This window comes from Felis catus, chromosome D4 (genome assembly GCF_018350175.1).
Source record: "Felis catus isolate Fca126 chromosome D4, F.catus_Fca126_mat1.0, whole genome shotgun sequence".
Classification (NCBI taxonomy): domain Eukaryota; kingdom Metazoa; phylum Chordata; class Mammalia; order Carnivora; family Felidae; genus Felis; species Felis catus.
In genome coordinates, this window is record NC_058380.1 from 88369115 (window position 1) to 88396418 (window position 27304).

At 61.0% G+C, this 27304-nt stretch overlaps 1 protein-coding gene and 1 long non-coding RNA gene across 2 annotated transcripts in view; one reads left to right on the top strand and one right to left on the bottom strand.

The window, feature by feature from the left end:
* HMCN2 (hemicentin 2) overlaps positions 1-27304 on the top strand; it is a 147466-nt gene that overhangs the window by 78432 nt on the left and 41730 nt on the right. Inside the window, 32 exon segments of the mRNA XM_023242853.2 lie at positions 255-385; positions 623-770; positions 1120-1249; positions 2604-2758; positions 3561-3839; positions 4796-5077; positions 5760-5868; positions 6050-6219; positions 7117-7271; positions 7636-7732; positions 8215-8310; positions 9034-9210; positions 10754-10911; positions 11536-11659; positions 12631-12806; positions 13854-13950; positions 14125-14244; positions 15204-15365; positions 16155-16436; positions 17469-17636; positions 19025-19138; positions 19768-19854; positions 20657-20848; positions 21573-21746; positions 21837-21950; positions 22500-22642; positions 22947-23097; positions 23718-23936; positions 25470-25583; positions 25946-26133; positions 26746-26842; positions 27102-27263. Of these exon segments, the coding sequence (XP_023098621.2) occupies positions 255-385; positions 623-770; positions 1120-1249; positions 2604-2758; positions 3561-3839; positions 4796-5077; positions 5760-5868; positions 6050-6219; positions 7117-7271; positions 7636-7732; positions 8215-8310; positions 9034-9210; positions 10754-10911; positions 11536-11659; positions 12631-12806; positions 13854-13950; positions 14125-14244; positions 15204-15365; positions 16155-16436; positions 17469-17636; positions 19025-19138; positions 19768-19854; positions 20657-20848; positions 21573-21746; positions 21837-21950; positions 22500-22642; positions 22947-23097; positions 23718-23936; positions 25470-25583; positions 25946-26133; positions 26746-26842; positions 27102-27263 (4971 nt within the window).
* LOC111557552 lies at positions 12803-22502 on the bottom strand. Its single transcript, XR_002737694.2, has 7 exons — positions 22064-22502; positions 21691-21756; positions 20722-21199; positions 15652-15749; positions 14547-14626; positions 14098-14194; positions 12803-13153 (listed from the first exon to the last, which is right to left on the bottom strand). It is a non-coding gene; the product is annotated as an uncharacterized LOC111557552 (long non-coding RNA).

Genomic DNA, 27304 nt, shown 5'->3' on the forward strand with positions numbered 1-27304 from the left:
TATCGGGGCGGCGTGGTGCCCGGGCACAGCTGGGGCGTGCGGGTCCCCGGGAAGGCTGCTCTGACATTCCCAGGTCCACACGGCTCCCGGTGGCCAGAGCGGGGACAGGCCCGGGCCTCCTGGGACCTCAGGATCTGGGGAAGGGCAGGAGTTGGGACTGCCTGTCCAGGCCAGGAAGAGTGGTCCACGTGGGGTCTGGGTAGCGGTGGCTGTCCGGAGAGGGGATGGTTTCTCTGCTTCCCTTTGCTCCCAAGTGCCCCCTAGCATCCGGGAGGACGGGCACAGGACCAATGTGTCGGGCATGGCCGGGCAGTCCCTGACTTTGGAGTGTGACGCGAATGGCTTTCCAGCCCCTGAGATCGTGTGGCTCAAGGACGGGCAGCCGGTGGGTGTCCTCTGGGGTGGCTGGGCTGTGGGTGGGATTCGGATAGGGACCTTCTGGATGGGTTCCCGCACGGGCCGGGTGTGGCGGGGAGATGTGACAGGTGTTTGGGGGAGTGCAGTGGGCAGTGGAGGAAGCCTAGGGGGCTGCGTGGTGGAGAGGGCATGGCACTCTTTTGGGAGTAAGAAGCCCCAGGTTCCAGACCCCTCTCATCAGCTCCCTCTGGCCTCTTCCACCCAGATTCCTGAGGCGGGTGGTCACCGCCTCCTGGACAAGCCGCGGGCCCTCCACTTTCCCAGGATCCAGGAGGGCGATGCTGGCCTCTACTCCTGCCGGGCAGAGAACCAGGCCGGGATTGCCCAGAGGGACTTTGACCTCCTCGTGCTCAGTGAGTGAGGCCTGAGCCCCTGCCCTTTGGCGCCGGCTGGGGAAGAGGAGATTTTGCCTGCTGAGAGCCGGGGGCCCATGACGGACTTCATCCCTGTCCTCGCAGAGCCGTCGGGGCAGATGTTAGATAGTCACGTGATCAACCACGTAATTAGCGTTGTGTTACGTGCTACGGAACGGTAGTGTAAGCTGTGGAGAATGCACCAAGCAGGGTCCTGATCAGCCAGGGAGCTTCGAGTCATGGACCGGAGGGGAGGGAAGGGCGCACCTGGGGACCCGCACAGACAAAGGCCCGCCCCGGGGCCTTTGCCTGTGCAGGGTTTGAGGACTTTCTGCCCCCTGCCCCCTAGTCCCTCCTTCCGTGACGGGAGCCGGGGCTGCCCAGGAGGAGGTGCTGGGCCTGGCCGGTGCAGGGGTGGAGCTGGAGTGCCGGACCTCGGGGGTCCCCACGCCCCAGGTGGAATGGACCAAGGACGGGCAGTGAGTGGTCTCCCTGGCAGATGGGGGGTGGTTCCTCTGCCAGGGCCGGGCGCACGGGGGCAAGGAGCTTGGTGAGCACTGCAGGTGCCTCCCTCCAGGGCCCAGGCGGGGGTCAGCATGGGACACCTCCCACCCCAGCCTGGAATTCCCCAGGGGGCCCTCCTCTCTCCCCCCAGCAGCATTTTTTTCATGACTCAGCCAGTCTTGCTTTTTTGCTTTAAACTTCTTTTTTTTTTTTTAGGTAAAATTCACACAACATCAAATCAACCTTTCTGACGTGCATGCTTCTAGGGGCATTTAGTACACGCACCGTGATGTGCACCGCCACCTCTGTCTAGTTCCGGAACATTCCATCGCCCCAAAAGGAGACCCCCATACCCCCCAGCCCCTGGCGACCACTCATCTGCTTGCCGTCTCTGTAGATTTATCTAGATTTCTGCATGTAAATCCCATGCAATTGTACGGCAGGGGGCCTTTTGTGTCTGACGTGTCTAACTGAGCGCTCAGTTCACAGGGTCCACCTGGGCCACAGCCGGTGTCAGTGCAGGCACACGTCCGGGCTGTTGCGGGTTTGGTTCCGGAACACCGCAGTGAAGCAAATATCGCGATAAAGCAAATCAGACGACTTGCTTGGTTTCCCAAGAACAGTTAGGTTTACACTCTAGTCTGTTGAGTGTGCAATATACGTACACAGCATACGTACTTTAATTCAAAGATAGTTTAAAAACATAGCTCATCGCAGGGTGCCTGGGTGGCTCGGTGGGTTGAGCGTCCCACCGAGGCTCAGGTCATGATCTCACGGTTCGTGAGTTCGAGCCCCGCGTCGGGCTCTCTGCTGTCAGTGCGGAGCCCGCTTCGGATCCTCTGTCCCCCTCTCCCGACCTCTCCCCGGCTCACGCGCTCTCTCAAAAATAAATAAACCTTAAAAAAAAAAAAAAGTATTGCTGAGAAAATGCTAGCCATCATCTGGGCTCTCAGCGAGTTGTAACCCTGTGGAACAAACGTACGTTGTACATCACGGCGTATCAAATATAACGAAAAAGTTTGAAATATTGTGAGAATGGCCACGATCGTGACGCGGAGACACGAAGTGACCAGACGCCATCGGAAAAATGGCACCGACTGGCCTGCTTGAGGCACGGTCGCCACAGACCTTCAGTTTGTCAGAAATGCAGTATCCGCCTATGCGTGACTGCTTTCAAGGGCTGAATAACAGTCCATGGTAGGGCTTGGCCACTGTTTGTACCCACCCACCTTTCGGCGACCGTGAACCTTCCAGATTTGCTTTTCACAAGTGGCAAGCCCGCCTCTCTGCGGCCGGGCCCTGCTTATTGGCGGTGTTTTCTCGACCCAGGCCCATCCCTCCGGGAGACCCTTATGTCCAGCTGCAGGAGGACGGCCAGGTTCTCAGGATCACCAGCAGTCACCTGGGGGACGAGGGGCGGTACCAGTGTGTGGCCTTCAGCCCCGCCGGCCAGCAGGCCAAGGACTTCCGGCTCAGGATGCACGGTGAGCCCGGCCCCCACCACGGGCTGCCCGCTTCCCGGAGGGAGGTCCTAGGGGGGAGCAGCCCCGGTCCAGTAAAATCTGGGGCGAGGGCCCGGGAATCTGGCCCAGCGCTCCCATATCCCATTGTCTCCATCCCCAGCTTTGTAAGCTTTACTACTCCTAATCCTGCTTGGGGTTGATCATTTCTGCCCCTGTTTCTTTAAATCGACTCCGTTTATACGGAAAGACGCTCATTTAAAAGGATATTTACTGTCTCGAGTGTAGGTGGGAAGTCAGGGCCACTTAGTCTTCGGGGAGGAAGCCATGAGGACAGATACAGCAAAAGAGCGCTGATATAGGGAGTGCTAGAAGGGTTAAGTACCCAGTCTATCCAACCGCACCTTGCCGTCTGTTGTACTCAGGACGGAAGGGGTTTGGGAAGGGCGGAGCCGTCCGTTCTCAGATGCGGTGCTGTTTGGTGCTGTGCCCACGTGCTCCCAGGATCGCCGTGGGTGTCACTAGCAGTGAACCCCTGATTTAGGTCCGACCCTCATCTTACAGACAGGGAGACTGAGGCCCAGAGAGGGGAGTGACCTGTGCCGGGTCACGCAGTGAGTTAGAGGCAGAGTGCGTCCAAAGCCCGGATCTGTGGCCCCCGCCGCCAGCATGTCCCAAGAGGCCTCTCCCGTCTGTCCCCAGATGCCCACTCTCCCTGCCCCCCCCCCCCCACTCCACACCCTGCAGGAGCCAGTGACATGGGGTGGGTGGGACGCCAGCCGCCTTGAGGAGGCTCCCTGTGACCAGCATTTCCCATCGTCCTCAGCCCCTCCTACCATCTGGGGCTCCAACGAGACGAGCGAGGTGGCTGTCATGGAGGGCCACCCGGTGCGGTTCCTGTGCGAGGCCCGAGGAGTGCCCACTCCCAACATCACCTGGTTCAAGGACGGGGTCCCTCTCCCGCTCAGCGCTGAGGCCGTCTACACCAGGGGCGGCCGGCAGCTGCAGCTGGAGAGGGCCCGGGGCTTGGATGCTGGCACTTACACCTGCAAGGCCAGCAACCCTGTGGGGGTCGCGGAGAAGACCACCAGGCTGGAGGTTTATGGTGAGCGGTGGGCAGCTGGGGTGGGCAGTGGGGGAGGGGGTGGTCTGAGCCATGGCGGCCCTGTCTTCAAAAGTCGCCGAGGGAAGTGGCCAGGGGTACAGGGTGATGAGACTGAGGCCAGGGAGAAGGGCCATCTCAGCTTGAACAACTTCCCTCTCTTGGACAGGCGAGGATGCTGAGGCCAGGGGCGGAAGGGCCTGTCTGGGGGCCCAGGCAGAGCCCAGGGGAGAATCTAGGTGTCCCTCAGGGGGAAGCGCTTTTCCGTGCCCTTCCGTGAATAATTAACTGCTCTGCGACAATCACTCACTGTGAGCCGGGGCTCCTGGGGCTTTTCATAGCATCGGCTCATTTAATCAGGGTTCAGGGGCCTGGGCCCTTGTCGCCCTGGGTCCCACTCAGGTGTTCTCTGGGGATGAGAGACTGGCCGAGGGTCACTTGCTAGGAGGTGATGGGACCCTGTTCATGGTGAGGGGAGCGGGGGTGGGGGGGTGGTTCTGACCGTAAATCTTGTGCAGTTTACTCGGGTGTAGACCCAACTTGAGGGGCTGGGCTCTTAGGATGCATGGAGAGGGGAGGAAAATCCAAGTGTAGGTGGGCAGGGATAGAGTCTGAGCAGGTGAGGTTTGAGACCCAGAATGCGGGCCAGTGGCGTCATCCTGGCCCCTCGAGAGGATTCCGCTCCGGAGTTCCGGCCCCCAAAGATGCGGGGGGCCTGGGTGCTGGGCTGTGTGGGGTCCACGGGCATTCTCTGAGTCCCCGGCTGCCAGCTCCAGGACTCTCCTTTGGAGATCGGGGGACCTCCTGGAAATTGAACAGGGGGTTTCGGCTAGCGGAGGCGAGGGAGGAGGCTGTTCCCATGGGGTGGGGTCGGCAAGGGGCTTGAGCTGGCCCGCCGGGCGGGGGAGCAGACTGGTGTCCCCCTCTGGTCCCTGAGCGGTCCTGTGCGTCTTCCCTAGTCCCGCCCACCATCGAGGGCGCTGGAGGAGGACCTCGTGTGGTGAAGGCTGTGGCTGGGAGGCCCTTGGCGCTGGAGTGTGTGGCCAGGGGCCACCCGCCCCCCGCCGTCTCCTGGCACCACGAGGGGCTGCCTGTGGCCGAGAGCAACGAGACGTGGCTGGAGGCGGGAGGCCGTGTGCTGAGCCTGGAGAGCCTGGGGGAGGCGTCCGGAGGCCTGTACAGTTGTGTGGCCACGAGCCCCGCCGGGGAGGCCGTTCTGCAGCACTCCGTGGAAGTGCAGGGTGAGCCTCGGTCTGTCCCCCGCCTCGGGCCACCTGGGCTGCGGACCCCTCCTCCTGCACCCACTGTGCGTGGGTCCCCGCGGGCCGCCCGGAGGGTTGCGAGGTGGTGAAGTGCCCGGGAGGCGGGAGGCCTGCGCCCATCTGGGCTGGAGGTCCTGCAGGGCCACAAGGGGGCGGGCTCGAGCTCGGAATCGTGGTTCCTGTGCCCGCTGGGGACCCCGAGCCGGTGACTTGGGACGGGACCCCACTCTGCCTTCCGGGTGCTCCCGGTCAACGGGACGGACGTTGATCAAGGACGCCCTGAGGCCCAAAGCTGGGCTGTGGGCTTGGTTCCAGGGTCGGCTGGGGTGGGGTGGGGCCTTTTCGCCTGCTCTCTTGCCTCCGAAGGACACTTGTCAGGCATCAACTCTGGGCTGGGCGTGATGCCAGGGATGAAGCAGGGAACAAGGCAGACGAGACTCCTGAGCTGTCCGTCTGGTGGGGAGACAGACAGGCCAAGCCTGTGGGGAGGCCGGGGGGACCACTCACTCACTCTGTCTTGGGTAGTCCTGGCAGGCCTCCTGGAGGAGGAACCATTTCTGGGGGACCTGAAGGGTGAGGTGAGGTCTGGGTCTTGCTGTCGGGGTGCTGGGGACTTGGGTTCGCTCAGCTTCAAACACCCAATGGTGGGTCCTGCCCACAGTGCCCCCGCAGCTCCTGGTGGCTGAAGGCTTGGGCCAGGTGACCGCCCTCTTGGGACAGCCCCTGGAACTTCCCTGCCAGGCCTCGGGCTCCCCAGCGCCCACTCTCCAGTGCGTATGGGGCGGCGGAGGCCAGCGCCGGGGTGGGGGCAGGCGGAGCACATGCTGGGGGGTCGGTGGGGATGGGAGACCCTTCCCCTTCCCCGGAGTATGAAGCAGGCCGCCAAGCCAGGGAGGTCCCGGCCAGCCTGACTTGCCTGGCCTCAGGCTGACCTGTCCCCACCCTCCTTAGGTGGCTGCAGAACGGCCGCCCCGCCGAGGAGCTGGCTGGGGTGCAGGTGGCCTCACGGGGGGCCACGCTGCACATCGACCATGTGGAGCTGGGCCACGCGGGCCTCTTTGCCTGCCAGGCCACCAACGAGGCAGGCACTGCCGGGGCTGAGGTGGAGTTGTCCGTGCACGGTGAGGGGGCGTGGGCAGCCTGAGACACCGGAGTCGGGGGGGGGGGGCAGGGGGGGAGGGGGAGCAGGGGGGCCACGGCCATCCTTGCCCTTGTAGGCCTGCGGGACGAGGGAAGGGCACAGGGCTGGTCTTTTCCTAGACGGCGTTTCTGGGCTGGGCTGTCCCGCCCCCCAAAGAGACACAGTTGTGAGACGCTGGCCTCGGCTGCTTCCACGCTTGTCACGTGTCCAGTCCACAGGCCCCCGCTCCCCCCCACCCAGCCCCGCCCTCTCTGCTCTCGCTCTATCCACGCCGACCGCGCCGGGCTTCATTCCGTTCTTTAAATACATCCGCTTTCTCACCTCCACGCCTGCCCATTCGGTTTCCCCTGCCTGGAATATTCTCCCTCTTCCTCTTCGCCTGCCCAGCTGCTCCCTATCAGGCCCGTTTTAAAGCACCCCTTCCTCCAGGAAGCCCTCCTTGATTCCGCCGTGGTTCTAATCTGCACTGCCTAGCCCGTCATGGCCATAGCCTACCACCCGCTGTCTTAAAATGGCTTGTTTGGCTGTCGAGCTCCACGGCCCAGCTCTGGGAGCTCTGGCAGGGCAGCGCAGTTAGCCGCTGTTCTCTGCTATACCCCCGGGCCTTGTACCGAATAGATGCTCAACGCACGTATGGATGGGTGGATGAAGGGTGGATGCATAGAAGGGAGAATTCTAAAGGGAAAGACCTGCTTTACTGGCTCCTGGTCTGGTGCTCTCCCCCTAAGCCAAGCATCCCTCGGGTTGAGTGGGTGGAGGCTGGAGGCCAGCCCCGTTAGGACACTCCCTATTCTCCAGGCATTGAGGGGGTGGCTGGATACTCACTACGCCCCTCCTGACCCTGACCGGGACCCTCCCTGCCTCTCCCCCTGCCCAGAGCTCCCATTGGTGGCCATCGTCGGGGGCGACAATATCACAGCCCCTTTCCTGCAGCCTGTGACCCTCCAGTGCGTGGGGACTGGGGTGCCCACCCCAAGTCTCCGCTGGTGGAAGGATGGGGTGGCCCTGGCAGCCTTGGGGGGGAAGCTGCAGGTACGTTTAGGGGCCCCAGGGCTGGTGGGGCAGCTGGGTGCGGGTGGAGGGGCACTTTTTAGGGATCCTGGTGACCCTGTACGGGCCCCTGGCAGCCTGGGGACAGGATGAGTACTGGGTGGTGGGCCTGAAGAGGGGAGGGAAGTCGGAGGGACATAGTCGGGGCAAGGGGAGCATCCCTGGAATCTGAATACATAGCTTAGGACTCCACCCCCGGAGCCAAACTGTCCCCTGGACTCCCTTCTCCTGCCCCTGGGGTCTGCAGCGACTCACTGCTCACTGTGTCCCAGCATCCCTCCGACCACCCTAATAGGGCCCCGTGTTCCCCGTGGCACCCACGCGGCCATCCCTCCTCCCCCTCCAGATCGAGAAGGTGGACCTGAGGGATGAAGGCGTCTACACTTGTGCCGCCACTAACCTGGCTGGGGAGAGCAAAAAGGACGTGGTTCTCAAGGTTTTGGGTGAGGACGAGGGCGCCGGACGGTGGGGACGCGAGGGCCCTCGGGGCCGCCCTGGGCGGGCAGGGAGCAGAGGATTTTAAAAACATAGCACGTCCTCATCTGCGTGCATATTTACTTCTGCATGCTGCGTTCACCCTTGGGTTCGTTTACGTCCTCGCGTGCGCGCGCAAATCCCAGCTCTTGTCACTTTTCCCGGCTGCCTAACTTTCCACGTCTCTACTGTGCCGGCTCGCGGCTGTTCCCACAGAGCTGGGCGCAGGGGTCTTTCCGGTTGCGGAAAGGTGGCAGCCTGGTGCCTTTGTCCTCATGCCGGTTCAGGAGTGGGGTTCCTCGGGCAGAGGACGAGACCCGTTTGGGGCTTTTATGGCCCAGGACCCTTTGGGGAGGCTGGCGAGGGCTATTGGGCACGACCGAGAGGAGATGGGCCGAGAGGAGCTCAGAGCCCACATCCACCAAGACGGGGCTCTGCTCGTCTCCCCTAGTGCCCCCCAACATCGAGCCCGGCCCGCTGAACAAGGCAGTGCTGGAAAATGCCTCGGTAACCTTGGAGTGCCTGGCTTCGGGTGTGCCCCCTCCTGGTAAGACCCCTCCTGTTGGCTGAAAGCCATCCCAGCCAGGCCCCAACTCCCCATCTAATGAGGCCGGCCCTGGGGCTGTGGACAAAACAGGGAGGGATCCGTAGGACCTTCCCCTATTTCTCGAATGTTCCTCTCTTCTCAATGTGTCGGTCACTGCCGGGGCCCAGGGCCTTTGCACTGGTGTCTGAAGCAAGTGGGGCTTCTGTTCAGAACTCGCGATTTCACAGGGCCGCCCTGGGGCCGGGGGCAAGGACCGGGACCTCAGAGTCGCCGTCTGTCTGGGGCTCTTGTCTAGAGCTTGGGGCTACGGGGCGTGAGTGTTTGGCGGACGGGATGAGCTCTGGCAGGATGTAAGGAGGCCAAGGCTACAATTGGTCCATGCTTGTGGGGCTGAGGATTCAGAGCGCGCCATGATTCCCTCTGCCTCGTGAGTGGTCCCTGGCAGGGAGAGGAGTTGAGGGCGGCTGGGCTGGCTTTGACTCTCCTTGCTCCTGGCAGCCCCAGCCTCCATCCCATGGAACTTCCCCTCTGCCTTCTGCCCTGTCTCAGACAACCCTGCCCCGTTCCAGCCCCAGCCTTCTTCCTGGAAAACTCTGGCTTTCTCCAGTGCCTGACATAAAGGCACGCCATGTGGCCACCCTGGCAGCCTTTGATGGGTGCTCACGACACAGGCACAGCCTGAAGGGCGGGCAGGACTCCTTGCATCTCTCTTCTCTCCCCCAGATATCTCCTGGTTCAAGGGCCGCCAGCCTGTCTCAGCCCGGAAGGGAGTGACAGTGTCAGCTGACGGGAGAGTTCTCCACATTGAGCGGGCACGATTTTCTGATGCTGGGAGCTACCGTTGTGTGGCATCCAATGTGGCGGGCAGCACGGAGCTGCAGTATGGGCTACGGGTCAATGGTGAGCTGCCCTGGGACTAAAGGGGTCCTTGTCCCAAAAGTAATCCCTGCATTTATGTGTCTGTCAGTCCGTCCATCCTTCCACCCACCCATCCATCCATTACCCGTGCATCCATCCATCCATCCATCATCCATCTACCCATCTATCATCTATCCTTCCATCCATCACCCATCCATCCATCCATCCATCATTAATCTATCTACCCATTATCTATCATCCAGCCATCCATCCATCATCCATCCATCTACCCATCCATCATCTATCTTTCCATCCATCACCCATCTATCCATCCATCCATCATCAATCCATCTACCCATTATCCATCATCCATCCATCCATCCATCCATCATCCATCCATCCATCATCCATCCATCTACCCATCCATCGTCTATCTTTCCATCCATCACCCATCTATCCATCCATCCATCATCTATCCATCTACCCATCCATCATCTATCCTTCCATCCATCCATCCATCCATCCATCCATCCATCCATTACCCATCTATTCATCATCCATCCATCTATCCATTATCTAGTCATCCATCCATCATTCATCCATTATTCATCCTTTTATGTAACCATCCATTCAATCCTTTGCCCATCCACCCATCTAACTATCTGTCTGTCCATCTACTTACCCATCCATCCATTCCTCCATTTATCTGTCTTCTGTCCAACCACTTTTATTGAGTACATCCTCTGGGGCGGACCTTGGGGCTGTAGCCCCAAGGAAACAGACCCAGGGGCCTTCTGTCTAGTGGAGAATACAGCAGTTACACAGTCACCCAGTATCCTATCTTCTGACGACTGTGATAAGAGTAAAGAGGAGGTGTGACCCAGTGCCTGGAACTGGGGCACTGACCTGGCCTGGGGAGTCCCAGAGGTGTCTATGACAGTTGGATGCCTACATGGAGGCCACCTGCCAAGGGCTGACGCTGCAGAGATGTGGGGAATTATGGGAGCTGGAAGGAGGCTGGGGGCCAGGAGCTTACCGGACAATGGGAGGAGGGGACGGGGTGGTGCAGGTGGCCAGATGGAGGCTGGGGAAGCAGAGCCTTTATGCTAGGAGCAGTAGGTGGCTGGGCAGGAGGCTGGGACCCTGGGCATCGTGACCGTGACCGTATCTCCCAGATACCGTTGAGTCTTCTGACCATTTTCCGCCCTCGAGGGGCTGCCTGCCGGATAGCATAGCATTTCGTCTGATACCTCTGAATTGGGAAACAAAACTTCCCAGAGGCCGCCCCCTGCCGTCCTCATCCTAAGGACCTCATGCTCACCGGAAGACCCAAGTTCAAGTGCTATTTGTCACTTTCTAACTGGTCAGCCTTGGCCATGACTTACCCTCTCTGAGCCCCCGGTTCCCGCCGGTGGAAGCCCCCTCACGGTGGGGTCAGGATGCGAGGAGCGCCCGTGCTGGGAGTGGCGTCCCTGCGCTTTTGTTTGTGGCCGTGTGCCCCGTGGGGTGGCCCGGCCAGGGGCCCTGCTGGCTTCGCCCCCCAGTGGGGCTCACCCCGGGCCCTGCGTTGTCCCCCGCCCTGCAGTGCCTCCACACATCACACAGCCACCCAGCCTGCCAGGCCCCGTGCTGCTCGGCGCCCCGGTCCGGCTGACCTGTAATGCCACTGGAGTCCCCAGCCCCACGCTGCTGTGGCTGAAGGATGGAAACCCTGTGTCCACCGCAGGGGCCTCCGGCCTCCAGGTCAGGCTGGGCAGCCCTGGGTCACCTCTCCGGTGCCTCAGGAGGTGCTGGGAGCAGAGGTCGGGCCCCGGGAGCTCCGAGGCGAGGGACGAGCCGTGGCCGCCGAGGGTGGTCGGCTGGCGAGAGGAAGGAGAGTCTAGAGCCCCGTGGATTCCAGAAACACGATACGTGCCGCCAGTGCGAGCCGTATATGTAGTTTTGGGCTTTCTGGTGACTACATTCAAACGAGTAACGAGAAATGCACGAAAGTGGTTTCAGTAAAACATTTTAGTTGAGCTAATCCAGCCAAAAAATCCATGATCAGTATGGAAATTATGAAGGCCTTTCCCAGGGTTTCTTTTTGTTGCAACTCTTTGCAGTCCGTTGTGTCTTGTCCCCTTGGGGTTCAGCCCCATTTCAAGGGCTCCGTAGCCACAGCCCGGCTCTAGAGGGAGCACCGATGTAACTCGTCCACCAGCCGGCGGAGGTCCCGAGGCCTGGGGACAGCGCACGGCTCCCCCGCATTGTGGGGGGGCTCGGGGGTCTGGGGCAGGCTGCCCAGGGGTGCCCAGCAGCAGGGCCAGCGTGGGAACGTGTGGGTGCTGCCGTGCGTAGCTTGATGTGGGCTTCCTTCTGGGGACACAGGTCTTCCCTGGGGGCCGGGTCCTCACCCTGGCCAGCGCCCGGGCCTCCGACTCTGGCAGCTACTCGTGCGTGGCCGTGAGTGCAGTGGGCGAGGACCGTCGGGACGTCGTCCTGTACGTCCACAGTGAGTCTCAGGCTCGGGATGCTGCCTGGGCCCGGCCGGGCGCTCAAGAAGGTGGGGCTGGGGGCGTCCCTCCCCAAACCACGTCCAAAGCGGGGTGGCGGAGGGGGCGCGCCGGCCTGAGACCGTGGCTGCCTTCGTGGGGGCGTCAGTTGGAGGTGAGCTGCTCCCCCATCGCAGACAGGGAGGCAGGTGAGTGGCCCGCACAGCCAGGAGCTCGTGTTCAGGGAACAGGTGGAAGGAACACGACGTGGCAGGGAGAACCCCGGGCCGAGTCGGGAATCGGATGTTCTCACGGTCCTCGATCAGAGGGGTAACTGCTTTGGGGGAACATTTAAAAATGTTAAAAACTTTAAAAAAAGGTTTTATTTTGTTTTTTTTTTTACATTTTTAAAGTTTAGTTTGGAGAGAGAGACAGCATGAGCAGGGGAGGGGCAGAGAAGGGGGGGAGGGAGAGAGAGAATCCCAAGCAGGCTCGCACCTAGAGCCCCACGTGGGGCTGGAATCCACAAAACCGTGAGATCGTGTCCCGAGCCGAAACCAAGAGTCGGACCCTTAACCAATCGAGCCACCCGGGGGCCCCAAGACACTATGTTTCTAAAAGAATTTGAGATCGTCGTAAATTCACATGCACTTGTACAGATTAGTACAGAGAGATCCTGGGTCCCCTCTGCCCAGTGTCCCTCGACAGAATCCTCTTGTAAAGCACACAGCCACACGTGGGGGTATCGACGTGGCTATGCGTCACCATCCTCAGATTTGGGGGCCTTCTCTTGGAGCAGGACTGGGAAGGTCCTTGCGGGGAGGATGAGAGGCCACAGCTCGGGCCGGAGGCCCCCTCCCAGCGCTGACCGCCCCACCCATGCCCTGCTGTTTGCTCCTGGCTGCCGGAAGTGGCCGGGCCTGACCCCGGGCCTGGCGTCCTGCCGGCCCCACCCACGTGCCTAAGACCCCTCTCCTGCCCCCTCCCGCAGTGCCCCCAAGCATCCTCGGGGAAGAGGTGAACGTGTCCGTCGTGGCCAACGAATCCGTGGCCCTGGAGTGCCGAAGCCAAGCCGTGCCCCCTCCCGTGCTGACCTGGAAGAAAGACGGCCGCCCCCTGGAGCCACGGCCCGGCGTCCACCTCTCCACAGACAAGGCCTTGCTGGAGGTGTGCAGGGCAGGGCCTGGGGGGGGCCGTACGAGATCAGTTCAGCTCAGCGTGACCCAGCACCCGGGGCACATCCTCCTGACCTGGTCAGAAGCTGCTGCAGGGGCCTCGCTCGGTCCCCACAAAGCCGAGCCTCTCGCTTTTCACCTGTTTTTTACTCCTTCTTCCAAAGCCTCCTGGCCTTGGGGGATGGGAGCCCTTCGTCGGGCCTCTGGCCCAACAAGGGGAGGGTCGATGAGGGCCGGGGACTGTGGGGACCGCAGCCTGGATGTAAATCTCAGTTCCACCTCCTCCTGGCTGGGCCGCCTCAGGCAGTGTCTCGACCACACCGGCCTCCGGTCTGTCACCTGTAAGCACACCGGTGCTGCTCTTCTGGGGTGGCTGGAGTTCAAAGCCAGCCCCTAGAATGGCTCCTCCATGTCCGCTAGGGGAGGGGAGGTACTTCTCCAGCTGTTGGGGAGAAACTTCCACTCCAGCCTCTTCCTCCTGCTCCCACCCCTCTACACCTTGTGATGTGATCATTCCCAACTCTGAACACCTCATTTTGGTTTCCTGTACCCACAACTTAGCTTCGTCACCTCCTCCGTCAGGATCTGACCTCTGAGGACGGGACCGACCCCCACCCCCCACCCCCCACCCCCCGCCGCCCAATCCTTCTTCATTTTCTACCTTCCCTCCTGGTCTGCTCTGTTGGACTTTCCAAAGAGGCCGAGAGCAGATTAAAGGCGGGAGAGGGGCTGACCCAGCCACACACGCACCGTCCTTAGCGGGGCTGGGCTGTGGATGTGAAGTGGGGGGAGGCGGGCAGGACTACCCTCTGGGGAGCCCAGTCCCCGTGCCGGCCCACGTCAGGCCACCACAAGCTGTGGCTTCTGGAAACGTCACGGTGCACCAGGTAGGGGAGGTGCTATCATTGCCCCCAGGTTCCAGGTGGGGAGGCTGGGGCGCGGTGAGGTCAGATGACCTGCCCAAGGTCACACAGTCTGTTCAGGGGTGACCCCATCTCGGTGCTGCCCCCGCTGATGGCTCATTCTTGCTTTCGGCCAGGTGAGCAGAGCAGAGGTGGGGGACGCAGGCCGCTATACCTGCGAGGCACTGAACCAGGCGGGCCGCTCGGAGAAGCACTACAACCTGAATGTCTGGGGTGAGGGTCTCGGGGGCTGGGCTGGGGTCCCTCCCCTGTCCCTGCCGTGGCTGGCTCTCATGCCCCCAGAGGAGTGCTGCCTCCATGGTCCCGGGATCCAGGCTTTTTCTGTTCCCCGCGCCTGTCCCTTCCCGGCCCAGCACCTACCTCATACGCCTCTCTGTTCTCCCCCAGTGCCTCCTGTGTTCCCCTCGAGGGAACCCCGCATCCTGACCGTGACCGAAGGGCACCCCGCCAGGCTGTCCTGTGAATGTCGGGGCGTCCCCTTCCCTAAGATCTCCTGGAGGAAGGACGGTATGATTGCCTCCCTCGCCCAGCCCCGCCCTGGGTGCCCCCCACAGTGGAAGGCTGCTCCTTGCCCTCGCTGGGTGCCCCCCCCCCCAGAGCCTCGCTGAAACAGAGATGGGTGGGCTTATGACACTGGGGGTAAGGGTGCTGTTTACAGAAGTGACAGTGCCCTCAGCCCCTCTCTGCTCGGTCCCTGAGTCTTCCAGTGAGTGCTGGGTTGGGCCGCGGCCTTCTCTTCCAGAAAGCCCTCCCTGACCCCCACCCTAGGCTGGGGCAGGGCCTCCTTGACATAATCCCTGAGTGTTTACCTGTCATGTCACCACCCTCGTTCTTCAATGTCTGCTTCTCCATGAGTCCGTGAGCCCCGCGAGGCGTCGTCTTGGCCCCCCTGAATTCCAAAATTGGTATAAAACGGGTGCTCAATAAATACTTGTCATTCATTCATTCACTGAACCAGTAGTTGCTGAGGGCCTCTCCGTGCCAGGCCCCGTTCTATGGCAGTGGATTGGGGGTAGTCAGGTAACAGGGAGTTAGCGAATAACTTAGATGGTAAGTACTACCTATGGAGGAAAATAAAGCCAGGAGACGGAGGAGATGTTTGCAGTTTCAGGCTGGGTGGCCACGAACGTTTGGCCAAGCAGAATTTAAGAAGGGGAGGGAGGGGTGAACATGAGAATATGGTAGGGAAAAACATTTCAGGCAGCGGTCTTAGCAGGTGCAAAGGCCCTGGGGCCGGGCTGGGATTCAGACGGGACCGGATCTGCAGGCAGACCCGTGATGCGGAGAAGCCTAGCGATTGTGGGAACTCAGGGATGGGATTTGGCACTCAGGGAAGGCTTCCTGATAGATGTGCCGTGTAAGTGGACGCCTTCAAGGGTGAGCAGAAGCCGGCCAGGACGGGTGGGAGGACACACATTCCAGGGGGAAGGACCGGGGACCAGGGGCTTCTTTCTTGCTGCCTCCAGGTCAGCCCTTGCCAGGGGAGGGGAACAGCCTCGAGCAGGTGTCAGCGGTGGGGCGGCTGCTGTACCTGGGACAGGCCCAGCCGGCCCAGGAGGGAACGTACACCTGTGAGTGCAGCAATGTGGCGGGCAGTCGCAGCCAGGACCAGCTGCTGGAGGTGCATGGTGAGCCGGGCTGGGACGACCTGAACCCGGTGGAAAGGGCCAGAAGGGCGGGCCACCAGGCACCCCGGTAGGGCAGACCCCACCCTCCAGAATCCGAGCAAAGACAGAAACAGTGACGATGAGAACAATTTCCCGTCCCCCTTGGCCACTGGGGTTTTACGAGCTGCCCCCCCTGCTCAATCAGCCTCTTCCAGCTCGTGACCTACGCGCGTGCGCGTGAGAGGGGCGCCACGATCCCAAGTAGCCCCCCCGTGGGCCCGGAGAAACAAAGTTTATCTGGACAAACCTCTGTGAGGTTCCTGCACATAACGGGAGCCTGTCTCCAGAGACTTGTCCTGCAGCGATGCAATTAAATACCGCAGCCTTGTAGACATCTAGAAAATTCTAGAAAATGAAACCAAGAAAAGCGCCGTTCAGCATCCCACCTATGGAATGACGCCCTGCCCCAAACAGTCCCGGTGTCCCGTTTAGGCCCCAGGAAGCCCCTCGTTTCTGAGGAAGGAGACCCCTCACAGATCTTCAGGGCTGTGCTGTGACTTTATTCTCCAAACAGAGGGCCTGCCCCTGATTTCCAGGGTGCAGGAGAGGGGCCAAGAGGTACTGGGGCGGCCCCCGTTATAGAGATGGAAAACGGAGGCCCAGAGAGGTGAGGTCACCCGGCAAGGTCACACAGCCAGGGAGTGGCCGGGGGAGCACAGGCGGAGTGGGGGCCGGCCCGGCTCGCGGCAGACGCTTGGTGCCCCGGTGGCCACAGCAGCCCTCCCTGACGCGCTTTCCCCTCATCCCCAGTGCCGCCTCGGATCGCTGGCCCCCGGGAGCCCCACACACAGGTCTCTATGGTCCAGGACGGGGAGGCCACTCTGTGGTGCAACGTCACAGGGAAGCCCCCGCCCAGGGTGACGTGGGAGTGGGGCGGCCAGCCGGTGAGGGCCGAGGCCGGCCTGCTGCTGCGGAACCAAGGCCAGAGTCTGCACGTGGGGCGGGCGCAGGCTGCCCACAGCGGACGCTACACCTGCGTGGCCGAGAACGTGGCCGGAAGGGCCGAGAGGAGGTTTGCGCTCTCCGTGCTGGGTGAGGACCCGCAGCGCGCTGGAGGAGGGCGGGATGCGGGGCCCGCTGGGGAGAACAAGGCCCGTTCCAGCTGCCGGCACAGCCCCTGGTTCTCCCAGGAGTCAGGCCTGCTGTTGGGGGAAGCCTTGAACCCCGCTCTCAAAATCCAACAGCCCTCATTTCCCCCGTCCCTCTCTCCCTTACTTGCTGTTCCCCTACTCTGTTCCTCGCACTGGGGAAATAAGCAGTCTCTATCCCGCGTGACTCATGTGTGGTGGGGGGAACCCAGGGCCTAGGAGAGACAAGGAAGAGCCTGAACGCTTGTCACGGGAAGTCAGGGCGGCTTCCTGTAGGAGGTGACCTTTAAGCTGAAACATAAAAGCTGAGTGGAAGTTAACCAGGTGCCGGGGCGGGGGAAGTGGCTGAGTGGGGGGGGGGGGGGGGCAGAGGGAACACACTGTACAGAGGCCTGGACAGGTGACACAGCACTTTCAGGGTGACTGCCGCCACATCCTCGTGATTCCAGTCTTTTATTGAGCGCCTACTGTATGCCTCAGGATGGGGGCAGGAAGTGGTAGGAGATAAGGTGAGCAGGGATGGGTTTAGCGAGGCCTCTCTCATCACGGCCCCCACCCCTGCCACTGCCTCAGGATCCCTGGAGCGTGACCTCCTTCTGAGTGGGTCCTTTAGAAGCACAGAGGTGCTTGGCGTGTGGGTTTAGGGGGCATATCTGTGTCCACCGCGGCCCTAATTCCGGTCTCGTTGCTGAGCATTGACTCCGTACCAGGCAGTGTGCTGAGTTCTTACTGAATCCTCCTGGCATCCTTCTGAGGGAGCGGGGAAACTGAGGCCCAAGGTTTGGCTACTGCCAAAGCCCAGCCTGTGGGCACCCGTCACTCCTTCCAGCGGGAGCCACTCTGATCTTGTCACTTCTGTTCCTCAGACTCTCCCGACCGGGGGTGGGTGTCCTTGCGGGGCACAACTGTTGGGGGACAGGGAAGGAGCATACAGCCCCCATATGCGGCCTGAGTGTGGTTTCTCCTCTGTGTCTAGTGCCCCCAGAGCTCACCGGAGACTTGGACCCAGTGACCAACGTCTCTGCTGCCCTGCACAGCCCCTTGACGCTGCTCTGCGAAGCCACAGGCGTCCCACCCCCACGGGTCCGCTGGTTCCGAGGGGAGGAGCCCATCAGCCCCGGGGAGGACACCTACCTCCTGGCAGGTAAGGTGCCAGCCAGGGGAGAGTCTGGTTGTCAGGTCTGGACCTCTGCCTCCGCCTCTGTTTATCACTTGCCCCTGCCCACTGACCCTTCGCTGCCAGGCCCGGTTGGGAAAACCATTTAGCCATCGGTCCCCCAAGAATGCAGCCGAAAACACTGGCTAGGTGACGTAAACGACTGGCTTTAAATACGCCTGGAAAAGACTTCCTGCTCGGTTTCCCTCCTGAAGACGGACAGCGACTATGTGCACAGTTAAGGCTCTGATAAGTCTTGCAGCAAAAATTCTCATGGCATGTCCATAACATCCCCCAGAATAGTAACACACTTTCAAAATGCTGAGCCAAGCACCTTCTCCTCTGAATATTCATCCTCCCCACAGAGCTGGTTTGTGATAGTTCTTACTGGGGAACTATGAAAGGGGAAACTGGGGCCCAAGAGGCAGTGTCCCATCCACGTTTTGCAAGAACCTCAAGACCCCCCTGAAGTTCAGCCTCGGTGACCCAACAGTTGTTCCACGTAGCCAAAGCTGGGATGACAAATTAGGTTCCCCTGTGCACCACTTCTGAGCACTTGGTGGGGGTTGCCAGATGCTTTGCGATAGGAATTCAGAGACTGCATCTGGGCGGAGGAGAGCATGGTGATCCATTAGTGATGTCTGCCCCCGGGTGATCTATTAGTGATGTCTGCCCCCAGGGTGATCCATTAGCGATGTCTGCCCCCGGGGTGATCCATTGGTGATGTCTGCCCCTGGGTGATCCATTGGTGATGTCTACCCCTGGGGTGATCTATTAGTGATGTCTGCCCTGGGTGATCCATTAGTGATGTCTGCCCCCGGGGTGATCCATTAGTGATGTCTGCCCCCAGGGTGATCCATTAGCGATGTCTGCCCTAGGTGCAGGAACAGCAGTAATGGTATATCCGGTGTATCTGCCTTCCCTGGGCAGGTCTTAGATGATCCTTGGGTTTTCCTGGGAGGAACTGGCTCACCTCTGAGAGGTCCTTGGGAGAAGGTGGCTTTTTTCCAGGGCCACCAGAATCCCATGGCAGGGGTGGGGGGGGGGGCGTCAGGAGTCTGACCTGGACCAGGACTACAGAGCCCATTTTTAGCCCTAGTCAATTTCTAGAACCAAGGGAGGCCAGCTTACAGATCCTTCTTATTAGAACAGGGCCCTCAAGTTTACCCATGCACTAATGTCCGGGGCTCTCTCTACCTGTTTATCCTCCTGGGCCTTAGTTTTCCCATCTGAGGAATGGAACACTGAGGGAGGTAGACACGCACACAGCAAATTGCCACACCTGACACACTCCTCTTCTGGTGGGCAGCCTGGGTTCAGCTTGGAACAGAGGCTGTTCAGAGCCGTGCCTGGAGTCCACTCCCCTCCCTCCCCAGGTGGCTGGATGCTGAAGATGCCCCGGGCACAGGAGCGAGACAGAGGTTTCTACTCATGCCTGGCAAGCAACGAGGCTGGGGAGGTTCGGAGGAACTTCAGTGTGGAGGTCCTGGGTACGCCCCAGCCCGTTCCTATGAGCACCCCACGAATCCCTCCTCTCTTGTCTTGGAGCTTCTGGGGGCTATCCCCAGGACTAAGGGCTCATGCTCTAGGGGGCACTCAACACAGGAAGGGGGGAAAGACCAAGCCTTATTTTGTTTGCCTCATCAGTGGCCTCTGCTCTGAAGTTGCCATGGAACTTTCTGGAAACAGCAGGGACTAACCCCAAGTGACAGGGGGCACATATTTTCAACACCACCCAACTGTCTTCACAGGAAGGGGGGAGGGACCAAGCCTTGTTTTCTTTGCCTCATCAGCAACCTCTGATCTGAAGTTGCCATGGAACTTTCCGGAAACAGCAGGGACTAACCCCAAGTGACAGGGGGCACATATTCTCAACACCACCCAACCGTCTTCCTCTGATCAGGGCCTTCCCGCAGAGGCACTGGGACTTCCCTCAGCCAGCAGCAAATGTTTATGGAACTCACTGCCCGTGGGAGCAGGCCTAAGGGGATGGGAAACCGAGGCACAGGAAACTGAAGGCGGTTGCCTTGGGCACTTGGTTCTGGGCTCTTGGCTTCCTGCTTCATGGTCGTTCAGCCAACCCTGGTCAGTAACCGTCCATCTCGCTGCTTCTTCCCAGTTCCTCCCAGGATTGAGAACGAGGACCTGGAGGAGGCAGTCAAGGTCCCTGAGGGGCAGACAGCCCACCTGACGTGCAACGCCACAGGTGAGGGCCACTCACAGTGGGTTGGGACAAGCATGAGAAGTCAGCTTCAGAGAGGAGGGGGTGCCCGAGGCTTCCGGCCTGTCCCCAGCCCCAGTGCTCCCTGTGGAAGGTCTCTGTACATCTTGAACTTGCCCCCAGCCCCAGTGCTCCCTGTGGAAGGTCTCTGTACATTTTGAACTTGGCACCACATCCCTGCTCATCTTCGCACAGGCTCTGCCTCTGCCCCAAACACTCCTCCCCTCTCCTCACCTGGCTAGAGACCTCAACTTCTAGGACTTTCCACAACGCGTCCTTGGCTGACCCCTTGGGCCCGTGGGCTGCCTCCACTGGGGTCCCACAGGCCCCAGGGCTTTCTTGTCCCAGCCCCAAGCACCCTGGACCATAGTAACCTTGTCATCTGTATACCCCAGCTGGGATCTGAGGTCCATGAGGACCCAAGGACTGCCTTGTCACCGTGGTTCTCCCAGTGCCTACCAGAGGAGGCTCCCATTAATGCTTGTGGACTGGGGGGGGGGGGATGGATGGGTGAATGGATGAAAGGAATAACTTGCCTTTCTGTCTTGCCTGTCTACACCAAGCGATCTATGCCCCGTCCTCCCTAAAGAAAAGGCAGTCAGCCACATAGGAAAGGTCCCGGGCCAGGCTTGGAGGCTGCTCCTATGTCGTGCCCTGCTGCAGGGGCCTCTGGCCTGAGAATGGAAAATCTATGTCCCCTGCCCTACCCCGGAGCCACCTCTGCCCTCTTGGCCAACCCAGTCAGAACCTTCTGAATGGTCTCCTCTGCCTGTCCCCCTCCTTACAGGCCACCCACAGCCCAAGGTCACGTGGTTCAAAGACGGCCGGCCCCTGGCTGGTGGAGACACCTACCGCATTTCTCCAGACGGAGCTCTCCTGCAGATCGTCCAGGCCGACCTGTCTAGTTCTGGCCACTACTCCTGCATTGCAGCCAGTGCCGTAGGGGAGAAGACCAAACACTTCCAACTTAGCGTCCTGGGTAAGTGCTGGGCATCTCCGGGCCTCCCTGGGCGCCGAAAGGAGGGGGAGCCAAGGTGGCCAGCTCCGAACAGACAGCTTCCCCCAAAGCACTCTGCTATGTTTTTCTTCCCCATTTCTTCAGGTTCAACAACAACAAAAATAGTCATAGCTGTATTGGCTGAACGTTTGTCACGGGCTGGGCGTTTGCACAGGCCTGATTGGTTGGACAAGCCTATGGGGTGGGAGATGTGCTTGTCCCTCTGTGTCACCAACGAAGCGCTGAGGCTTGGAGAGGTGACAGGGCCCCCAGGTGTCCGTCCGTCCCCCGAGGGTAGTTGGCACGGACTGTCCCGGCAGGAGAAATGGGGATCTAGAAAATGAGAGAACTTAATAAATAAAATCTGTACAAATGCTGGGGGTGAAAGGGACGGGCCCCTGCAGGACCTGAAAGAGGAAATCTTAGGACCAATGAGAGCAGAGGGAGAGGGGGACAGATTGGAACACAAGCCGCGTTGGCAAGGCTCTGGTACGTGAGTCGGTGGGCTGGCTGTTAAGAGCCTTCTGGGGAAATTGAGGCGGGTATCGTCCTAAACTTCCCCTGGGGCACTGCTTAAGGGGTGGAAAGTGCAGGCTCCGAAGCGAAGCACCAGGAGCTGAGATCTTTCTGGATCCTCGGGCCCAGGATTAGGGATCTCTGTTAACGATCGTGGCACCCCCCCCCACCCACCCCCGCCTCCCAACAGTGGTTCCCACCATCCTGGGAGTGACCGAGGACAGCGCGGATGAGGAGGTGACAGTGACCGTCAACAACCCCATTTCTCTGATCTGTGAGACACTGGCCTTCCCCTCCCCCACCATCACCTGGATGAAGGACGGCGCCCCGTTTGAGGCCTCGAACAACATCCAGATGCTCCCAGGTGATGCCCTCTGTCGGTTGGAGGAAGGGACTGGTGAGCCTGAGTTCGTGTGACCTCGGGGGTGACCCTGCCCCCTGCCCCCACAAGCAGGCACCCACGGGCTGCAGATCCTGAATGCCCAGAAGGAAGATGCGGGACAGTATACCTGCGTGGTCACCAATGAACTTGGGGAGGCCATGAAGAACTACCACGTGGAGGTGCTCAGTGAGTCGGGGACCCTCCCGGGCACCGGCAGGGCGGGCAGGAGGCCGCCTGGGAGCCCTGGGGCCCCAGCACCTGGGCCACACGGATGCCCTAGGTATCTTCATGTGGCTTACCTCCTCTGACGGTCCCCAGGCAGCCAGGGCTGACTCAGTCATTGTAGGACCAAGGGCACCAGGAGATGGAAACAAGTGAGTTAGGACTTGGGCCACATGGACGCAGATTCCCGCCAGTCCCGGTTTCCTTCTGTCACCCGCGCCGCAGTGCGGCCAGAGGCCCTACACCTTGAGACCTGGCACCCCCAGAATGGCCCCCAGAGGTCACCCCGTGAAGTCCCCCGCCTCAGACCTGCCCTGTCCCGTAAATCGCTCTCAACCAACACTGTCTCCCCTAAATGAACAGTGACAGGAGTGGGTCGGTCTCCAGGGTCCCCATGGCTCTGCTCTTGGGAACCAGCCGCCCATTTCTGGGACGGCCCTGAGGCCACAGCGGGCACTGGGTCTCAGCAGCCCTTTCCTAAGCCTGCTCCTCAGACCCCCTTGTGGCTTTCAGTCCCTCCTTCCATCTCCAAAGACGACCCCTCGGGGGAGGCCGGCGTGAAGGAAGTGAAGACCAAGGTCAACACCACTTTGACCCTGGAGTGTGAGTGCCGGGCCGTGCCCCCGCCCACCATCAGTTGGTACAAGGATGGACGGGTAAGCTTGGGGCCCCGGGGTCCCCCTGCTTCTGCTTGGAACCTTCCGGAGAAGGCAGTCAGAGCACCTGGCCCCAGAGCTGGCCTGGGCCCTGCCCCACTTTATATTTTAATAAGAAATCCAGCTCTTTGTAGGGAACAGGTGTCATCAACATTAAACTCCACATTCACCTGTTTAACTCACCCGGGGTTTTCGGCTACATGGGTTCAGGGTTCAAAACTGGCTACACGGGTTCAGGGTTCAAAACTAACCCTAACCCTAACCCTCACTTTGTGCCGCCCCCCCCCACTCTTCCCACCCCCAGCCCGTGACCCCCAGCCAGCGGCTGCGCATCCTGGGCGAAGGCCGGCTCCTCCAGATCCAGCCCACGCAGGTCTCGGATTCAGGGCGATACCTGTGCGTGGCCACCAACGTGGCTGGCGAGGACGACCAGGACTTCAATGTGCTCATCCAGGGTGGGTGGGGGCCGGTGGGGCGGGGGCGGCACAGGTGGGGTGGGGAGTGTCCCTGCTTCTGGAATGGTCTAGCAGGAGGACTCTGTCCCTGGCGGCTGGCTCTTCTTCTCATTGTTGGCCGCCATGTCTTACCCCCAGACCCCCGGCCCAGGCCTCTTCCCTTAACTGACTGTGACCTGGGGACATCACTGCCCTTCCCCCGCCTCCCGGCCTTGGTTTTACCTTTGTAAGATGTGGGTCATCCAATCAGGTGGCCTCGGGGGCCCCCTCCACTCCTGAAAGCCAGTGGTTTTGTGCCTCTGTGCTCCGTTCAGCAAACCCTAGTTACAGCTTCGTGTCTGCTTCCTCCCCTGAGAGGTGTCACCATGCCACACAGTCTCTTGAGTCCACTAGACGTGAGCTGCAGAGGGCAGAACTCGAGCCCAGTGCCTAGCATAGTAGCTGCTCAATAAACACTGTCTGAAAGAACGAGTGTCTTCGAAAGCTGCCTCGACCTTAGGGGTCTCCTCTAACCGTGGACTTCTCCAGCCCTGAGAGAGGCTGGCACGGGAGTCTCTTGGAACAGAAGCGCACCCCCATCCCTCGGCTGTGCGTCCTAATGGCTCTGTCCCCCACCCCAGTGCCCCCCATGTTCCAGAAGCTGGGCGATGCCGGTGTGGACTTCGAGATCCCGTCCAGGGAAGAAGAGGTCCGCGGTGAGGTGACGGAGTACCGGGAGATTGTGGAGAACAACCCTGCCTACCTGTACTGCGATACCAATGCCATCCCTCCCCCGGAGCTCAGCTGGTACAGGGAGGGCCAGCCCCTCTCGGCCGCAGACGGGGTGTCTGTTCTGCAAGGTAGTTTAGGGTGTGCCCAGGGAGGTCGGGGCGTCTGCAGGCAGGGATCGGGGGCACACTCACCTCGGACGTGTCCCACACGTGTCCTGGGAACTCTCCTGTGTGCTGCTTGCTCTGTGACCGCGGGCAGGCCGCACAACCACCCTGGACCTTAGCTGCCTTTTGTAAACTCGGGCTAGACACCCTTTGCTTATTTGAAGGCAGGAGCAGGATCCCCCTTTGCCTCTGGTTTCTAGAACGAGCCCACCTCTGGGCTTCAAGGTCTGTAAGGTCCTGGGATAATTGGCCAAAGCTGGTGTCTTTCTCTGCGGGGGGAGGCGGTTCCTTTATTGTGATCTCATGAGGACCACACTGGGGCGGGGGTGGGAGTCCAGGCACGGAGCCCTGTATCGTCTCATCAGGGGGGAGATCATGTGACCTTTCAACGTAGGATTTGGCCTGTGTCCTGCCAGGCCGGCGGCGATGGTGGGGCTGGCTGGGGGAGCCCAGGCCTCTAGACGAACAGGGCCATTCCAAGGGTCGTACTTTGGTGCTCGCAAAAGAAGACAGCCTCTTGGAGACGGACGAGAGGCGATGCTTACTGAAGCTGCTTATCGCTGTCAGAAACCCCCGGACTGACCCCTCAGCCCGGCTACTGCCCTTGGACTTGGACACTGATCCAGATCCTGGGTACACAGTGAGCTCAGTCACATGCTGATTCCTACCTCAGGTCCCGACCAGAGGTTAATCCCAGCCATCAGCTGATCCCCTGGTCCTAGCCATTAACCTCCAACCCTACCACTGCCCTCTGACCCTGGCCACCGACCCCTAAGCATGGGCACATGGTGGTGGTGGCCACAGGTGGACCTTAATTCTGAACCTGACCATAGATCAACTTTACGTATCAAGTGACCCCCCCCCGCCCCTTCCCCCCCGCCACGCCAAAACGCAGCCACTGTTTCTCCAGTCCTGGCTACTGTCCCCAGCTCTGTAGGTCACGAGCCCCTGCTTCTGACCCTGGCCACAAGCACACCACAGCCTGGGCCAGCGATCCCCCAACCCAGACTCCTGAACTCATAGTGACCCCAACCCTGCTCCGCTGGAGACCATCGCTAGCCCCCTCCATAGATGCCAGGATCTGGCGCTGGCTGTCTCTCGATCACAGAGAGTGACACCCCCAGCCCCCCGCTTCCCCCTCCCCCGCAATGACCACAGCCCAAGAGCTGCCTCCTCGCCTCCGAAAAGCCAACGCCTGGACCTTTGCCCAGCTCTCTGCCCCCTCCCTCTGCCTTCATCACGGAGCTGGGCTCAGCGCCGCCGGGCACTCTTGGGAAGCCTCAGTCCTTCCATCTGTGAGATGGAAGTGGTCCTAGCACACAGAGTCAGAGGCCGGGAAAATGCTCAGCCCAGGGCCCGGCACCCCGCAGGCGGGGCAGGCTGATTCTCCTCCATTTATCTCCGAGGAGGTGGGCCAGGGACATCTCCCAGGTCCCCTCCAGGGGAAAGAGCGGGCCTCCTTGCCCTCGTTCAGGTCTCAGTCCTGTGTCCCCGCAGGAGGTCGGGTCCTGCAGATTCCCCTGGTGCGTGCAGAGGATGCCGGGAAATACTCATGCAAGGCCTCCAACGAGGTGGGCGAGGACTGGTTGCACTACCAGCTGCTTGTGCTGAGTGAGTGGCCGGCCTGGGGCCCGGGGGGGTCTGGGTCTGCAGGGCCCATGGCAGGGGGTGGGGAGGGGCTCCTTGCCGTAGGGGCTCAAGGCAGAGTGCACAGCCAGTCCTGCTGTACCGACAGGTTGATAACATAAGGCACACGACCTTGGACTGGGGGCAGATTCCAAGTGGCTCTGTCGCCTTGGGCAAATCACGGGCGTCCGTCCCTGTGCCCCAGGGTCCCTAGCTGTGGCGCCGAGGGGGGCTTGGCCGGTAGGGCACAGGGACGGGCTGCTCTCACCTCCACGCCCGCCCCCCTACCCCAGCGACCTTTCCCAGGCAGGCTGCCCACTCCTCAACCTGCTCTCTCTGACCCCCAGCCCCACCTGTGATCCTGGGTGACACAGAGGAGCTGGTGGAGGAGGTGACGGTCAATGCCAGCAGCACCGTCAGCCTCCAGTGCCCGGCCCTGGGCAACCCCGTGCCCGCCATCTCATGGCTCCAGAACGGGCTGCCTTTCTCCCCGAGCCCACGGTTGCAGGTCCTGGAGGACGGGCGCGTCTTGCAGGTGAGGACGTCCCCTGTGACTCAGTCCTGAGTCACTGCTGATTGCTGCCGTGACTCAGTCCTGCTGGTCTGGGGACCAAGGAGCTGACGTTATCTGTGCCAAACGAGGCTCTTTGCCTGAGAGCGTGTCGGAGCCCCTGGGATTAAGTTCTGCCCACCAAATAATCCTACGTGAGGAGCTCGCTGGCAGCCCAGGGCCACACAGAGTACCCGCAGAGGACACATACGTGTGCCACATCTAGAGCCCGACGCGGCAGGAAAGCCGCGCGACCCTCACAGAGCTGGGCCCGGCACCCTCGGTCACCCAGATCCAGGCACAGCTGGACGGGTGCCCAGCACAGCACGGAGCGGCCCTGCTCGGGGCTGGGGTTGGGGGGGACGGTTGTCACCATCTAGTTTGCTATAGGGAATCACCTAGCACCAAGCTCACGCTGTGCCCCGAATGTCCCAAAGAGCCCTTGACGGACGTGGGGGGGGGGGGTTGGCCCTCAAGCACTGCTCCGTGCAGACAAAGGCGGCGGGCAGACAAAGGAGCCCTCACGGTCCTTCCTGGGGGAGCCCAGAGCCCGCAGGCCCGTGGTGTCTCCCGGGCACCTTGTCCCTGCGCCCGCAGGTCTCCACGGCCGAGGTGGCTGATGCCGCCAGCTACATGTGTGTGGCCGAGAACCCGGCGGGCTCCTCGGAGAAGCTCTTCACCCTCAGGGTACAAGGTGAGCCGGGCTGAGCAGCGGCCCCTGGGGGGCTCCCAGCTCGGGAGGGCCGCTGCTCCCTCTCCGATCTCTGAGCCTTGTGTCGTCATCTGTGGGGTAGTCGTGACAAATAGTCGTGACTGCACAGCCGTGCTTAAAGATGCGCCAAGGCAAGGCGCCAGGAGCTCCGAAGGGCCGTGCTCCACTCTGTGGCTCCCTGCCCCCCCGACCCGAACGCGCTCTCATGGGTCTTTCTTTCTCCCGGTGGCTGCGGGGACAGCCCCACCACGCATCACAGGCCCAAGCTTGGAGCAGGTCACTGCCACGGTCAACAGCAGCGTCTCCCTGTCCTGTGACGTCCATGCTCACCCGAGCCCTGAGGTCACGTGGTACCGGGATGGCCAGGCCGTCTCCCTGGGAAAAGAGATCTTCCTCCGGCCTGGTGGGTAAACTGAGGCTTGGAGCCCAGCCTGAGGCTGGGTG